The sequence below is a fragment of the Oreochromis aureus genome, linkage group 3 (genome assembly GCF_013358895.1).
Source record: "Oreochromis aureus strain Israel breed Guangdong linkage group 3, ZZ_aureus, whole genome shotgun sequence".
Classification (NCBI taxonomy): Eukaryota; Metazoa; Chordata; class Actinopteri; order Cichliformes; family Cichlidae; genus Oreochromis; species Oreochromis aureus.
The window spans coordinates 9,891,129-9,908,516 of NC_052944.1; the positions used below are offsets into that span (position 1 = coordinate 9,891,129).

General features: G+C 39.6%; 1 protein-coding gene across 2 annotated transcripts in view; it reads right to left on the minus strand.

Moving 5' to 3' along the window:
* Positions 1-795: 795 nt before the first annotated feature.
* Positions 796-17,388, minus strand: part of dock11 (dedicator of cytokinesis 11) — an 88,612-nt gene continuing 72,019 nt past the window's right edge. For both annotated transcript variants that reach the window (XM_039609327.1, XM_039609326.1), the window contains 6 exons: positions 15,701-15,847; positions 15,167-15,377; positions 14,443-14,633; positions 9,678-9,778; positions 9,440-9,578; positions 796-2,325 (listed from right to left, as the gene is read on the minus strand). In XM_039609327.1, the coding sequence (XP_039465261.1) occupies positions 2,236-2,325; positions 9,440-9,578; positions 9,678-9,778; positions 14,443-14,633; positions 15,167-15,377; positions 15,701-15,847 (879 nt within the window). In that variant the 3' untranslated portion in view covers positions 796-2,235. The remainder of the gene's footprint in view (positions 2,326-9,439; positions 9,579-9,677; positions 9,779-14,442; positions 14,634-15,166; positions 15,378-15,700; positions 15,848-17,388) is intronic.

The following is a 17,388-nucleotide window of genomic DNA, read 5'->3' on the forward strand; positions in this document are numbered from 1 at the left end:
TAACACGAGTGCAGGAAAGGCCAAGAAAAACATAGGGAGTAGATAGTTGTGTTAGGCTTCAGATTTATTCGGTTGTGGGTCAAGCTCAAAGCCTCCGTGGAAGATATTAGACCAAATCAATGCTACAGTATGCATTACTGTTTTAAAGAAAACATTTTGCCGAAAACTTTGTGGTCGATTTCGCCTGTTTCAACATGCAGAAAGCAGCCGGTGTTTGAAAGGGGAACAAGCAACCCCCAGCGAGGGTTTCCAAAGAGCGCATGAAACCTGAAAAACCAAAACCTCTGAGGGAGCTGCTGCTGCGACACTTCATGTGTGATGTAATGCATGTGATAGTATAATCACACACAAAAAACTTTTTTTTTAAACTTATGAAGCCAGGCTGGTGGTATATATGAGGAATGTGCTTTGGTACCGTCTTGGTGAAATGTGTTTTCTCTTAAAAAAAATGTTGCTGATATCAAATGAGCAAAAAGCAAATTTCTAATTTCATCATTTGATTCAGTTACTGCCAATTATTTTTTAAAAGCCTTTTAAATAATATGCAGATTATTGGGTTTTGTTTGTATCTACACTGGACACTGAGTGTATACACTCCTCCTGTGGTTTCCCAGCTGTGATGGAAATGAAAATGTTTTGGGAGATTGTTTATGTTCGCTTTAAAAGGTCAGTGTGGCGTCCTCAGCCACATCTGCGGAGAAAGAATGTATGAGATTTTCTACTAAAAAGCCCTTCAGAGATTTTGCCAACTACTGTCTTTACGTTCAAACATCATTTTAGGCAAACGCAATGAGGTTTTTTTCCCCCACAGGTTTTATTGAAAAAGGGATTTTACAAAGGAAGTTTGACAAGCAGCTTCACCTCAGTAAACAATGCAATAAAAATGACAAACAGAAATCTCTGCTAGGACGGATTCTGGACCGACAAGAGTCCAAAAAAGTGGCTATATAATACACACATACATACAGTACATATAAACATACATGGATACAGAGTTCATTTTACAGCATGTTGACAAATTATGTACATCTGCTTAAATATTATTTATCTGTCTGCTAATTTCAGTGTAGCACTTGTGAAATACTGTGAATAACCAGCACATGAGGCTTCTTATTACTCAAGATAAAGGAGTCTTTTCAGAAGACAGAGCACAAAGGCACTGGATCCAAAATCAGGTCTTTACTAACTCAATGCACTGAAATAAATCTCATCACAACGCTGTCATCGCTTTGTCAATTTCCATTTTCAAATGTCCAAAAATAATACTATTTCAATGATTGTTTTCAAGCTGTAATAGAATTAGCAATCTATATTATGCATTCACGGGCGCACAGTCCAGAACACTGTTACTCCAAATGGATTTTGTTTTGTCTTAACAAAGCACTTGGCAACTTTTAAACTACACAAGCCACTCTTGCCAGCAGATTTATTACAACCCTGAGCTCTGTCTTGTCTTCGCTGTAACTTTGGAGCAGTCACAAGAGGCCTGCCATTGAATAAACATGGTAGTAACTTTGCCCTGACGCTCTATAAGCTGCTGCTCTTTAGTCGTGACTTATCTGTTTATCACCTTCTCCTCAGTCGTCAGGAATGCACTGCTAGCACATAAACATCAACCCTTTGCCAGACAGTCTCACAATGCTTTTGGTTAGGGTGCCTTTTATAAAACAGTTGAACCAGTTGAGCCGGTATGCTAGCACGAAACCTCTCGCCACAAACACTGAGATGCAATCTAAAGGTGCTACTGTCTTTAAAAAGGTGACTCAAGTTGTAAAAGTTGGGACGGAGCGTGGTGTCCTGCATAGATCTAAAGGGCGGCATTGCAAATAGAAAATGGAAAAAACGTTTAACCAGCAGTCAGTCCGGCAGTTTGCTGTAAAGGTGGGGAGAAAAAAAAAGTGCAATGCAGCCGAGCGTAACACCTAAACCTGACATGCAGACGCGTAAATGGTGTTGCTGTAATACATTCTCAGAATTACTGCTGCTGTGGTTTGAGGACTAAATCTGAGTGCTGTGCCGCAAGCTGTTACCCCCACCATCCACTGCACATCCAGCAAAGATGCTGTTGATAGCCAAATGGCATCTTCACCAGGGGGAATGTTTTGGCATGCATAGCTGGGCAGATTTGCACTGACAAATTCCCTGTTATAAACCAATCCAGGTCCTCAAGGGAGAAGTGCAAGGATATACAGAAGTGTGGGTGGCCGCAAGAGACGGAGGGTGGTGTGCAGGAGGTCAACCGAGGTCAGTGGACGTCCCGCTGATGGCACGGAACACATGGAGGGAGTTCTGTAACAGTGATCGCATCATATCCTCCGGGTATATCTGGGGTCAAAGCAAAACAAAAGCACAATCAGTGTCAGACACACACTTTGAGTACTGTGAGTTAGTGTTCTTCACATTCAAGCTGAGTGCATACTAAAGCTGGACTTTATAGTACTGCACAGTGGCCTACACCACAGTGGGTGATGGTGCACCTGCATCGCCCTGCCCTCACCACAGACTAATGTCAGAATTTTGGCGTGATCTTCAACAGTGGGGTACTTTTCGTCAAATGCAGAACATTTCAGAATGTACTGAGTCAATGCGCAGAATATGAGAGATGTGAAAATGGCGTAAGTCTGCACTGGCAGAATAATGGCTTAATGGCACTGTGAGCAAGCTAGATACATTTACAGGATAAAACATTGTGTTTAACGGATGCATTATTCTATGGTTGATCAATAAACTGTGTTTATGAAGCATATTAATTCCAAGCAGCAAAAACACAGTTTTTGTGTACTGTGTTGCCACAAAGTGCAGATAGTTTTCTGAGAAGGTCATGCTGTAAAGCAGATTTACTGCAAAGCAAGGCAAGGCATTTCAGTTATATGGAACCAAACACTACAGTCATTCAAGGTGCTTTACAAGAAAAATGAAAAACAAAAATAACAGAATTTTTTTTAAAAAGACAGAAATAACACAAATGGTAACAATGATGGAACAGCTACTCGGTTGGTTGAAAGCAATAGTGAATAAAGCCGGTTTAGCTTCTTTCTTTTTTTTCAGTGGATACGGTTGGAGAAGACCTGACCTCAGTGGGCAGTTGGTTCCAGCTTTGGGCATCACATTGACTAAATAACCCCATTTAGTTTCAGCTCTGTGACCACTAGGTGACCAGATCTTGGAGATCTTAGAGGCCTACCACATCTGTATCTTAGACATCTTAGACATACATTTATGACACAAGCCGTTTAATAATGTATCAACAACCAGTAAAAATTTATTTTTATTTTTTATTTAAAATAAAAACCTTTAAATTGAATTCTGTATTTTACTGGAAGAAATGCAGGGAGCTGAGAATTGGAGTGATATCCACTCTCTTCCTGGATTTTGTTAAAATTCTAGCAGCACCATTCTGGGCTAACTGTAAATGTCTAGCAGTCTTTTTAGCCAGGCCAATAAAGTCAACTCTATAAGAAATAAAGGCATGAATGAGCTTCTCTAGATCTTGCTGAGGACATAATCTCTCAGTTTAGCTACTTTTGTGAGATGCCAAAAAGCTGTTTTAGTTACAGCCCCAATACGCTCAGTGAATCTAAGGTTCTCTTCCATGATTTTTTTCCACAAGTTGCAATTGTGCATCCTTGTGTCCAAATAGGATAATCTCTGTTTTGTTTTCACTTTTTTAAGGCACAAACATAGACAGCCAAATAAATCTGAGTATCGTCTGCATAGCAACGATAGGCTGACTTGTATTCCTGAATGATGTCACATAGAGGAAGCATATGAAGATTAAACATTAAACAAAAGTGGCTCAAGAATGGACCCTTGTGGAACTCCACGCAGCGTTAGTATTTTCTGCAACTCAGAAGTATCAATAAAGACAAAATAATCTATATAAATAAATATTAATTATACCTTCAAGGTATGAAGTAAATCATCTAAGAATTGTTCCTGTGGGACCAACCGAATGTTATAATCTAAGAGTATGATGTACAGTATCGAATGCTGCGCTACGATCTAACAGTACCAGGGTAGTCAGTCTGCCTGAATCCATATAAAAGCAGTTTCTGTGATACTGATGAAAGCCTGATTGAAAGACATCAGGACAACAATTAATAATCATCAAGAAATTACTAATTTGATTAAAAAATACTTTCTGAATATTTGTAGCATAATAATAATAATAATAATAATAATAATAATAATCTCTTTTTTCAGCTGGGGTTTGACACCTGCAGTATTTAATGATACAAGGAAAATAACAGGGTGGATGGAACCATTCACAGTGTTCAAGAGCTCGTCTATGCTGCTGTGGTACTGTAAATCAAGCTTAACTTAAAACCGCAGCAAAGACATTGTTTTCTTTTAAGATGAAGCATGTAAAATATATATAATTAATTCTAAACAAATAGCATGAAAAGACGACAACGACGGTCACAATTTCCAACTTTGTTGTTCATTGTGTACGGTTAGTGCTGCAACAAAACCATAAAACCAAAAAGTTCTTCTGCAGCAGAGTAGGAAAAGCTACTAGCCATTGTCAGAGCAGCAACAGTGTTTACACTGGTACAGTGATGCATGTTCATATTAATCCTAAATTGCAATTAATGAAGTCAGTGTCTGTGCAAGACCTTTTAAAATGCTCCATTTCAGACTGTTTTTGGTTTTGTTTTTAAATCTTGGCTCCGTATGATGTCAGTGTGAACTAATCTTCTCAAGGACACAACTGCGGTTGTGTTCACAGAAGCCCCACCCACCTGCTGTTGAAACTATGTTTGAGAGAGGCATGCAATAAGAAGAAAGTAGGTTTAAAGTGAGAGTGCTTCACCAAGGTTCATGAGAAAAATAAGGATTTTTTTTTTTTTGCCTGTCCCGTTCGGTACTTTAACAATCAGAATTATTATCTGAAGACCAACAAAGATGCCCAACGGTTTTTTTCCCAAGTGGATCATTATGGCTTAAGGATTATTTTGTCTTGTGTCTTAATCCTGTCCAAAACCAGCAGATGGCTGCCCCTCCCTGAGCCTGGTTCTGCTGGAGGTTTGTTCCTGTTAAAAGGAGGTTTTTCCTTCCCACTGTCACCAAATGCTTTATCTTACCTTGCCTACAGGCAATTTTTGTTGTGCTTTGGTGTTACATAAAATGGAATTAAATTTAATTGAATTGTGATTTCAGGCAAAGTTGCTTTAGTAGAATCCAAGAATGTAAATGAGCACATTAGGTTCCCTTTGAAAGATATACGGTGACATATATATTTATAATATAAATAATATTAATATAAAAATAATAGAATAATATTTATTAAGAGGCCCAAAAATGGACATTGCCGGTCCTGTAATAAGTCAAAAACATCCGGTCATCCGTCATCCCAGTGAAAACTAAACAGTGGAAAGGGTGATGTGACTAAAATCTTCACTCTTAGTGAAAAAGGTTATGAAGAATAATGTCTTATCAACTTAAAATGCATGTCACTGTATTTATTTTATGAAAGATAAAATGCAACAACATGAAAATTACTTTAGCTAGCAGATATTCTTCCAGGGAGTGTCAGAGCTTTCATGAATCAGAGGAAGGTCATCCACAGCTTGGCATTATTATGATCTACTTGAGCCTTCACAGTTAGCAGACCTCAACAAACTATGTCAAGGAATATTTACAAAAAAGGTGCGACAGTAAAGCAAACAAAACTAGAATATTTCTTGATTCCACAGATGATTTAGCAGTCAGTGAGGCTGCACAGCATCCTTCGGGTGTTTGCCTAGGTTCGGGTGTCTCCCTTCTATATCACAGCCAGCTGTCGATGACCTCGCAACAACAGCACCTCGCTTCAAATCACCAGGATCAAAACTTTGACCATTCACTGCAAAACTATATTTGTTTTATTCTAACGAGGAGCCTTCCCACTAAAAACACACCCATGGGACATAAGACACAGAGGCGACAGATGGCAGCGATGCAGATGGCATGTTTGCCTATAGTGTAGTTTGCTTGGGAATAATTATGGTGGCAGTAGATTCTTTTTTTTTATCAGGATGCTGTTTTTACATATGCGGACACGCAAATAGTCAAACCTTAACCAGGACACCAGTGTGATTGTAAACGGGATTTGATTAAAGGCGTCTCTCATTTGCATTGTTTTCAGCACCATCAGTAGCACTAGTGTTGACAAACCATTTCACGTCCCAGTGTGATCTGACATGTTTGTCAAGGAGGAAGTAACTGCGTGCAAAATGTGTCTCGACTGCCAAACCACTTTTAACCTCTGAATGTATTATAAAGATCTTTCCAGCTGAATGCATTTTATTTGACATTAAACTGCTGCATTTGTCGGATCCATTCCTTTTAATCCTGTTTTACTTCTAATTAGGACCTGACTATTAACCACCCAAGTATCGATTGCTGTTGGAATGTTTTTGGGGATCCAGATAAATGTATTTAGATTGCTTTTAGATTTAACCATAAGGTGTCTGGAAGAAATTAACCCTAAAGTGCACAGTCATCATTAGTGTTAATCAAAACACATACTTAAAAAAACACAAAGTCACACACAGTTGCACTTTACCTTGGGTTTTTTCCTTAAAGCTTAAGGACAGCATAATGGAGAGAAAAAGTCAGACCAGTTAGTTTGGTTACATCAAAAGTCGGCAGGCACAAAGACAAATGGAAATGTGGCCTAACAATACCAACGGGATGTGTGGCAGCTGTGCAGCAATACATCATGACTTATCATTTATGGGAAGAGACGTCAAACTAATGCACAAATGCGATGAGCAACACCAGTTTTTTCATGTATAAAAACTCATTTCTCGCTGTTACAGTTGCAACACATACATGTTTCACAAGAGCCGACTCATCCGGCTCAGCCGAACATTTTTTGGTTTAGCCTAAATTCTACTGTCAAGGATTTTGAAGAACGTGCAACTACAAGGCAAAGAACACGAGCAGTGTTCTGTAGCACTGGGATGAATTTTCTCTAGGAACAGTTTCTTCCTACCGTCACTCATCACATCTCACTTCCAGTTTGGTTGTGCCCAGTGGTGAAAATGAGGAATCAAAAGTCTGCTTCTGAAAACCGCTCTATAAGTTATGTAACCGAAAGGGTCAAATAATCCTAACATCTGGGCGGAGCTTTCACGAAATCAGGCCTGTATTCATGAAAGCTAACTAGCATGGCTCACGCTGAATGATAAGCGCACCAGCATTCCTGTTTATATGGAGCATGAAGAGCTGGAATTTTTCGTTGTTGACCCTGACTAGAGTAACTCTGAATATCAGCCTAACAGGCAGCTGGTTTGTCCATGTGGATACAGTTTGCTTTTATTTGCCCAGCTTTTCAGATATCCACTCTCCACACTGGTGCAAAATCCAGCACATAAGCATTGCAACAGGAAGTGACTTTTACACATGAATCTTTCAGTGTATCCAGTGTATAAAGGTTTAGACTCTAAGACAGATACCATTCTCCCCAAAATGTTGGAAATGTGATAAAAAGAGTGCATTCCACTTCAAAGTAAACACCTCACCTGACAGTGGATTGTGCTGCTGTTCCCTTGAATGTGAGCTCCTTCTAAAGTGAATTGGGATCAGCCCCTGGAAGTCCTGTTCTGACCTTTTACAGCTGCGTGGTTTCATCCTGCACCTGACAGCTGTCAAGCTACGACCCAGACACAACCCACTGCACAAAGTGACGTCAGAGTGACGACTTTTATAAGTCATTTTTGGATGTACAATTTTGGTCTACTGAAGGGGTTGTTTTGTAACGGCAGGCTTTCTATTATACTTCTAGTGTTGACGTCCGTACAACCTCCATGTACGGGCTATTTATAGTCCAAACGTGATTGTAGTGGACGTCTTTTCAATCTCAAACTTTGACTCATTTTAGATATCGTTTTCATAATGCTTCTACATGTATAGGCTCTGCATTCCCATGTTTCCAGATGGTGGTGGGCATGTTTATCCATGATGGCCCGTGCTCTTTAACTAAACAACAGTGAGCAGCTGCTCGGTGGATTTGGAGCAGAAATGTCCCAAGCTTCTCACAGACAGTTTGCAAAATGTGCACATCGACAAAGACTGTCGAGCAGATAGTCCAGTTCATATACACACACTCGCACGAACTTCTCGGACTTTCCATCGAAACTCCTCCCAGTCCTACTACCGATCACACACGCACTCACTTCCTCTGACAAGGCTCTTTACAATAAGACAGGATACCAACCTCACTAAAATAAAAATGAACTATATATGATGCAAATGCACTTTTGAACTTGTTAAACACACTGTACTCCTATTGAAATGAATTCCAACATTGTTCTAAATACTTTAATTATTATTCATTTATATTTTAACATAGATTTCAATGTTTTTAATATTTAAAAAATAACTGATGAAACTTTTAAACTGGTTACAAACAAGGAAAATTAAAATTAAAAACAACAACAACGATAAAACCAACCCACATGTACTGAATAAATCAATAGGCTAACACATAATAATCATGTTTGTTTATAAATAATCTGTGTTCATGGTATCCTGTTGATAACAACAATGTTGATGTTTGTAAATAAAAAGAAATTACATTTATTAATCATGTGAATTTCCTGCCCCTGTCATAGACATCCACATGATGTCCAAAAAAATTACCCAGTCCAAGTTGGGTCATGGTAGGATGTCCAATTTGTGGACCTTGTTTGGACGTCGTATAGACTTCTAGAATTGGTCATGGACCGACGGACCAGATACAGACATGATCTGCACGTCTAACCGACGTACAATGTTTGCTGGGAAGGTTCAAAAGGCTCATGAGTGCCTTTGCTTCCTATGATATTATGGGGCTGTTTGCCATGAATTTGTAAGAAAGTCAACATCAAATGGTAGTGCAGTGCCCTGATGCATCACAGGGAGAACATTTAGCACAAAGGCCATTGTGAACACATTGTTGTATCTGGATATGATAGTGAGTTGTGGCTCACCACCAGATCTCACTTACCAAATGTGAATTTGTTCTGCTTCCCAAAAGCGATATTCAAGTTTCAAGATAGTGGTTTTAAGTCGGTTTTAAAACGGTAGACCAGAGCGTGTCAACAAAGTGCTTCTGTAGGCGGTCAGAACAGGACTATCAGGGCAGGATCTAGATGTGGCAATAGAGCTGGAAGTGGTGCATTTCTGAACCATTCAATGGCCTTAAAAGGGGATTGTAGCGAAATTTAAATGAGGTACTTTTCTCTTCAAACCTTTTTATGAGTGTGGTCATTTTGATTGCACCTGTGTGCACCGCAAGCGGAAAAATACATTTTTAGTGGACTACATGTTGATTTGCCATGCAGGAACCTCTCTGCCACACACCTCTTTAAAGCGGAACAAAATATAAAGGTTAAATTAATGCACTGTGGGATTTTCCCACTCCCGACATGGACAAATGCTGTATGAATTGCACTCGGGGAAATAAAATTACCTGCTCGTGGATGATGTCCGACAGCTCTTTTACCATTTCTTTGAAATTGGTTTTCAGGCCCTCATGATACTCAAACTGGTCCTCTTTGATCAAGCGCTCGTTTATGTCCAGCGCCATGCTGCAAGCCTCGACAAAACGTCTGGAATCAGAAGCGAAAGACATTATGTGAACAAGTTAAAGTTGGGGTAAGCCAATAAGCCCCTTGTGATTTTTTTCTACTCATAAAGCAGACATATACCTGAAAACATCCTTGAGCTCCTTTACTTTCTTGTTGCCGGACTGGTTGGATTTACTGTCATCCAGGAATGCTCTGGCATACGCCATGGGGCCTGCATTCACCTGCAGAAAAACAAGCCTCAAAATGTAACGCATTCTTCTTCTTCACTGATCAGTGCACGCAGATAACAGTTGGTACACACCACTCACTTTCTCAGCAGCCCCCAGCGTGTTTCACCACTATAGCTTCTAAACAAATTTAAAGCTTCTTACTAATAACTCAACAACTATCTGTCAGTCTGTTCATCTACTTTAACAATCTTTCATCCAATCTGCGTCAAACGTGGTGGGTGGATTGCTGGGAATACAAGAGACTTTATGACTGTCTGCATGTGACATGTGTGAAGAACGTCTGTATTTTCTAACTATAAACAGCATTGAAACAGCTCTGTACTCGTTTTTTACGGGGACTTATTTAATAATAAAAAAAACACACAGTTAACACTCGGCACTCTGCCCAAGTGAGTCATAAAATAAACACACAACAACAAACACATTTCACTGATTATCATCTGAACACACTTTCTCGTGAAGTGCAAACGAGAAAGTTACTCATCAAATCTGGTGAAGCAGATTATTACAAGACACCAGAAAGGTTGCGCTCAAAAAAACTATTTATACCCAAAATGTTGACTTAAAGTAATCCGATTACATGTAAATTTGTTACATAAAATTAGCAATGGAATCTGGTCAAATGAAATTTACTTCTGTATACCTCCAGTTTATCTCAGGCACAATTGTCTTAATGATTTGTTATTTTAATAAATAAATCTTTGATTTTATGTGTTTCAGCCGCGTTTTACTCAGAATTATTGCTGCGTGTTTATGAGGACAAATAATCCATAAGAGCAGGGCTGCACAATTAATCTTCCCACAATTAAGCGAACGCGATCGAGCGATATTGAAAATGCGTGAGGCACCAACAGAATGCAAAGCAAAAGCAAATCAAGCGCTCCCTCAATCGCCACCTGAAAACGTGCTCGCATGCAACAGTCTGTGTTCCCTCCACTGTGTAGCGTTAAAGTTATCTTGAATCATCTGGATGAGCAACGCAACAAAGTTCAAATGCTTAGAAGTTCTTTGATGTTCCACAAGAACAAATCATAAGCAAAGAGTGCTACAGGACTGTGTCTGCACTACAAAGCACTTCAGCTCATTCAACCGCCTGGAAGTACACGGCAGACTAAGAATGCACGAAGAAAAGAAAAGCAGCGTGGAGGTCGCTAACGTGAACTGTCCAACATCGAGTCAGATGTTCATGAAAGTGAGCCTGTGCGCAATCTCATTCCATGTGGCCAGAGATAACTTTCCACCAATCACAGCGAGTAACAGAAGTTTCAGGAATTGTCAGCTTACTGGAAAAAAGACACGTTACCCCCCCCACGGGCAGAAACAACCAAAATGCGAAATGTCACAGGGCAAATGGAGAGGCACCTCAGAGCTATGAATTTAAGTCCCATCCATCACGCAGGTACGATGAATGTTGTACTTGTTTTTAGGAGGTGCACTCCGGTCGGGCAGATGAACACCTTATTTCTTCTAAAAGTTTTGGCCAAAACTGTTCAGCCCTGCAAAAGAGCTTTAAAGAAAACCACAACAACGACAACTGTTGTAAACATTCGAGCTGGACTATTGCGTCTATCGTTTGCCATCCATCTTTGGGTCCATACTGCACAAGCACATCTGTTTGAAGTCTTACTTCAGGTGACTTTAACAGGAAGAGGAACTGGAGCAGCGCCAGCCTGTTCTCGTCATCAAAAACTGCACATTTGTAAACAGGGGATCTATTCTCAGCATAGTACTGGGAGTGTTATGACAGAAACTCCCACACAAAAGGAAACCACTTTAATTCCATTAGGGAGGTTGTGGGAAGTATCCATAGATGCAAACCAAGGCTGGAGGGACATCCAAGGTTAGAGCTGGCAGACTGCCTGACCAGGCCACACATTCTATGTGGTGTTAATAAAAATTGTGGCCGCGTCCAGAGATCGCACAAGACACAATGACACACTGTATTTGCACAGTAATTACATTTGCAATATGGAACCATATATGTCTAATAATACTTTTTTGTAGGTTTTTCATTTCTGTAAACGTGATTTCTAAGAAGGTTTCAAAAGACCTGTGCGCCTTCGCTGAGGGCAAAGTCTGACTTCTTTAAAAATGTTAGCTGAATGTACAGACAATAAGCTTCGGGAAATGTTTGTTTAGTGCGAATGGTTTCAGGAAATGTGTGTTTAATGTCTGGTAAAAACTGTAATATTTAATTTAATAAGTAATAGTTAAACTGCAAAACATAAAAGGAGCAAGCTGGAGGGAGTTTCTGGAATCAGTCCTTTGAATTTCCTTTGGTGATCTACAAGACTGAAAACTTCAACGACTGCAGCAATGAGAGAAATACCTAAAGACAGTAAAACAGGGGTTTCAGACACATTGCCAGCACAGCCTGGTTCAAGGGTAATGCCCACTGGATGACTGTAAAAAATAAGACAAAAAAACCAAAAACAAAGCCAGGAAAATGATCAGACTTTCAATTTAGCACGTCTTTTGCGTGGCTGTCAGTTAATCTATTCCAAGCAAGAGCTCTGAGTCATCCTTAGATTTACAGCCTTATTACTGACAGAGACAAGTGTCCAATGACTGCCACAGTACATCTAAGGGAATTCAGCCATGGAGCAGTGCTGTTACTTTGTAACTACTGAGTCAGTGAGGATTTCCCAGATAACTGCATGTTTTCATCCTGTGCTTCGTATGACTAAAACAAACAGAGCAGGGTCGGGTTTCCTCCATCGGCATTTTTACACGAGAATGACACTTATAACTCATCATCGTGTGAAAGAAAGAAATGCTAATACGAGTGAACTAAAGACAGAAAACTGAAGTATCTATACTCATATTCATGCGTAAGTCCTGTTATCTCAACTGATCTGGAGGTACCTATGGCCAGTCAACTGAGGATTCACCCCCGAAAGAAGATATGCTTAATAAGTTATAAATACTATTTTAGTGGGTGTGTGCAAGAAATGCCATAGACCGGCACTAATTTATAAATACGAATACAAAGTATTTCATTCAGATAATAACCCACACAATAGAAAAAAAGCAGCACAAATTAGCAAATCGGAATGAGCAGATGATGAGGTAGTGAGTAATCTGCAGAGACAGGTGTTACTGTAATCCGATTACTTTTTTCAAGTAACGAGTAAAGTAAGGGATTGCTATTGCAAAAAAGTAATTCGACTACTGTTATGTTCTCGTAAGCACGCCGTGTTACTAAACTGTGATTTTGTTTGCGAGAGTGTCTCATGACAATGATGAACAAGCGTGCAACGTCCGTGGCAGCAACAGACGTGTGCAGATCAACAATGGATTATATGGCGTGCGGGAGAGAGTGCGGCCATGCAGTGTTTAAAGCGTGGAAGTACTCACATTACTTTGAGTTTGATTTGTTAAAAAGTGACAAAAACATCTGCGTGGAAAGAAAACTTCTTTCTACAGCAAAAAGATTAACTCAGGGTTCATACGCCTTTTTCAAGGTCAAATTCAAGCACTTTTCAAACCTTGAAAAGACAATATTAAAATTCAAGCATTTTCAAGGATTTCAAGCACCCGTACGAACCCTGTTAACTTCAAATCTGAGCAAACACCGAGCATGCTGCCACGGGAATGTGAAACCCCCGGATCCACCCACTGACATGACCGCTGCGACACTGGGCAAACCTCCACCTGCTCCACTCCTGCTGAACAGGTGAAAATAGATTTAAGAGCGACAGGACTTAGTGCCGTTGAATCTTTGATTTTATTTATTCTCTGCCCTGTTTTACTTGCATCTATTTGAAAGAGTGAGTGTAAACACTAAACATTATTTTATTTTATATGCTGGAATATACAGAAAATAGGTTTAAATGTCAAAGACATTTCTTCCAGTCAGCGGCTGTTGCATATAATTTAATTTTTGCTTGATGCAATGTGCATAAAATTAAAAGATTAAAACTAATAAAACAAGTTTTAAAAAGACACTTTTTCATTTCATTCAATTTTAAATGATGGATTATGCAGAAAAAATAGAGTTGGGCTGAAAGGTGTATGGCTTTTTTATGTTTTCAGGTTGTGTATCATGTTTTTAAAAAGCAACTCAGTAATAAGGTAACTAATTACTTTTGAAAATAAGTCATCAGTAAAGTAACAAGATTACTTTCTTGGAGAAGTAATCAGCAATTGGTAGCTAATTACCTTTTTTTAAGTAACTTGACCAACACTGGTAATCTGCAAACTAAAACATGGATTTTAGAATTACCTTTCTCCAAAATTAAAGAAAGTCTGTGAAATTCAAAACAATTCCTCTCCCCTCCTTATGTGGTGTGTACTTTCAGTAGCTCGAGATACAATGTGATGAGTAGCGCTGTCTTGTACTGGAACTTTTTATTAGTTAAGATGGGTGTAGATGGTAAACATATACCTTGGACACAAGCAGAGTTTCACATAAATGTATCTATGCCACATCATTCTCATCTTTGTGGACATTGCCGGCGTTCACTTATTAAACTCCCCAAATGGAATTCACGAGATTTCTCTGTGTTAATTTGATTGAGCTCAGAAGCTAGCTCTTATCGTTTCACTCTTCACAGAAAAACTAAGTGTAAAACTAATAATAAAAGTGAGTGATCGGCTGTGCAGCACATCTGAGAAAGTTGACATTTCGGTTTTTGGGGTTTTTTCGCCTTTACCTGCACAGAGACGCAACCCTGCAATTTGAGCTGCAGCTGGATCATGTCCACTTCCTGGCTGGAGCAGAGTTTAGTCAGCTCTGCTGTCCGTGCCTTCATCTCATCTATGGCCACATCTACCGGCTTAAGCTCCACCTGCTTCTCAGCCACCACCTCCACCCGCTTCTTCACATATGGGAAAGTGTTGGCAGCTAAAGATAAGAGTGCAGGCAGAACTTGTTAGGTCATGTTACGTGGCAGATACAACAAACAATGAAAGAAAAATCAACAAAAAAGAGACAGTAAGTGACATGTTATAGGGGTGATCTTCAGGTGAATTCTTGTTGTCTGACATGCCTGAGCAACCATGGACATATGAACTTTTGTGTGCGCAAACAATGAGAGACACATGCATTCAGCATACATAAAGAGAAATAGATAAATAGATAAATAAAAGGTGTTCTTCACTGCTCAGAGGAGACTAATGTCCAGCTGTCAGTTGCTACAGTAACCAGCTGTTAATACAGTTCAGTATTTATTGATAATTTAGTAGGTAGACGTGCATCTACAAAAAGACAAAGGAACCATGTTTTTGCACACGGCTACTAGGACTTTTATAGGATTAGGATTTTTTTTGCCTTTGAAATGTGCAACGGTGGTAACGAGGAAGAATGTGTTACTAATGTGGCGTATCCACATGCGAAACGTTCTTCTCATGTTTGCTTTCTAAACGTGTTCTATGTACTTATGAGGACGGTCCTCCTCTTGCACTGCTCCTCCACCCCGCCGTGCTTCTTCCCCGACAGCGTGTACGGTGTCTCGAACACAAAGCGGCTGATGTTGTGGCACTTCTCAAAGTCCGTCTTCTTCTCTGGCGCTTCCTTCTCCTCGAAGTACGGCTTGACAAAGGTCACTTGGATGTAGGCAAACTTGGGGTCAAGGTCTTTGGGGTTGACCTGCAGGCAAGCAGTCAGCAAGTGAAATGAGAAAGTCATCCAGAAGCTAGATAGATAACTCACTAAAATCTTCTGAAATCAAAAGCAGTCAAAGAAACAGCCTTTAAAACCACCAACTGGGACTTCATTGAAAAACCACGGAGTGGAAACTGATCTCTTCCCAACATTGTGTTGGACAAATTATATTTTCTGAGTAAACACCAGAGTGTGGCATCTGCTTTCCACATATACAGCAGCCTGCCAATTAAAGTAAAAAACCACATATCACGAGTATTTATTCCAGCCGTTTCCCACCCTTTCCTTCCTTCATTTATCTACTGCACCTTATTTGAGTCTTGAATCATCTTGACATTTTCTGGCCCAAACTTTTCCCCGTAGAGCGTCAGCAGCCGCTGGGAGATTTCGGACAGGCCTGTCAGTTTGGGTTCTTTGTAAATGTACTCCTTCCCGTCCTCCTCCTCAAAGAAGCCCTGTTCAAAATACACATTTTCATTGGAAAAAAGCTTAAAAAAACATTGCAAAACTGCTTGGTGCTAAATTTTCAACTTTTTCTTCAATACAAAGGTCCTTATTGATTATTATATCATCATAAAAGATGCAGTCAGAGACCACATCGCACACTGAAGAGCATCACATTGTAGGTGTTTGCTTTATTTTGCCATTTCCTCAAACTTCCTCAAATCTTGCCTTTAGTCACTCTCTAACCGTTATAATTCAAGATTGTATAGGTGAATGGTTTTACTCACAGCTTTGAATCACACAAAGCAAAGCTGAGAAACTGATTCACGGTTCTAAATAATCCTCAGTTACCTTCGACTTGGCCTCATTTATTCTTCTGACAAAGTACTTTTTGGTTCCTCTTCCTTCAAGCCAAATTTCTGATTGGCTGATTGGCTGTCCCCACATAAACAGAAAGACTAGGCAGCAGGAGGGTGGGGCTTCTTTGCTCACAGTTAGCGCTGTGTCCAATAGATCGCCATATTAAAGACATCATATAAAGCCAAGAGGGAACAAACTGTCTGATGCAGAACACTTAGCTTAGTAGTTCGCAGACCGGGGTTAAACTCTGAATTTGAGACATTTTCCCAGAAAAGTTAACACATAATAATGTCTGACTTCCCGTAGAAATAAGGAGAAGCATTTCAAGGCCTATTTATCCCACATCGAACAATTTATTTCCCTTTACGTTCAAAAGCACGACGTCTTTTTCCTTACATGGACTGGCTGGAACATGACACCTTCATTCAAATAAAAAACAAGGAACATCCTGCTTTATATTTATATAACTGCAATGCTGAAATGTCCATCAAAGAGATTTGTACAGCTTGTAATTTCTTCCTGTTTGCTCTCCTGAACATGAGCATGGACAAATTAGCAGGCGTGCTCCCTTTTCCTGCTAACTGCCTGCTTTTGTAGTTTGAGTAAATAGATATTTGAAACCTCTGACACATGAAAGAACTCTTCTTTTGCCTAATAGAGAAAAGCATAACATGGACACTTTTGGTAATATAAGGAAGCTTTATCTATCTAACCCAACTGGGATGGTGTCAGAACAGAAGACAACAGAAAGAAAAAAATATCTGATCCATCATTGGCTTCCCAGCCAAAGATAACATAGCTGTGAGCTTAAACATGTAAAGAAGCCAGAAGTAGCCACTAATAAACCTAACAGGCGAGAAAGACCAAAAATAGCAAAGTTTTAATATTCCGGGTCTTTAACACGTAAGTCTGAGGACTCCCAGTGGGGGAAATAATTATTTGATCCCTGCCTAAATTGCAAGTTTGCTCATTTACAAAGAAATGAACAGTCGCTAATTTTTATGGTAGTTTTATTTTAAAGGAGAGAGACAGAATATCAACTAAAGAAGTTAGAAATTAATTTAGATGTCAGTATTTTATTCTACAGTCGTGTCCCTGATGTCCTTTGAGACACCTTTGGTCTTGCCCAAGGTGGTGGAGAGGTTAGACTGGAAGAGACACATTACTATGTGCGATCCGGAGCATCTGTAAC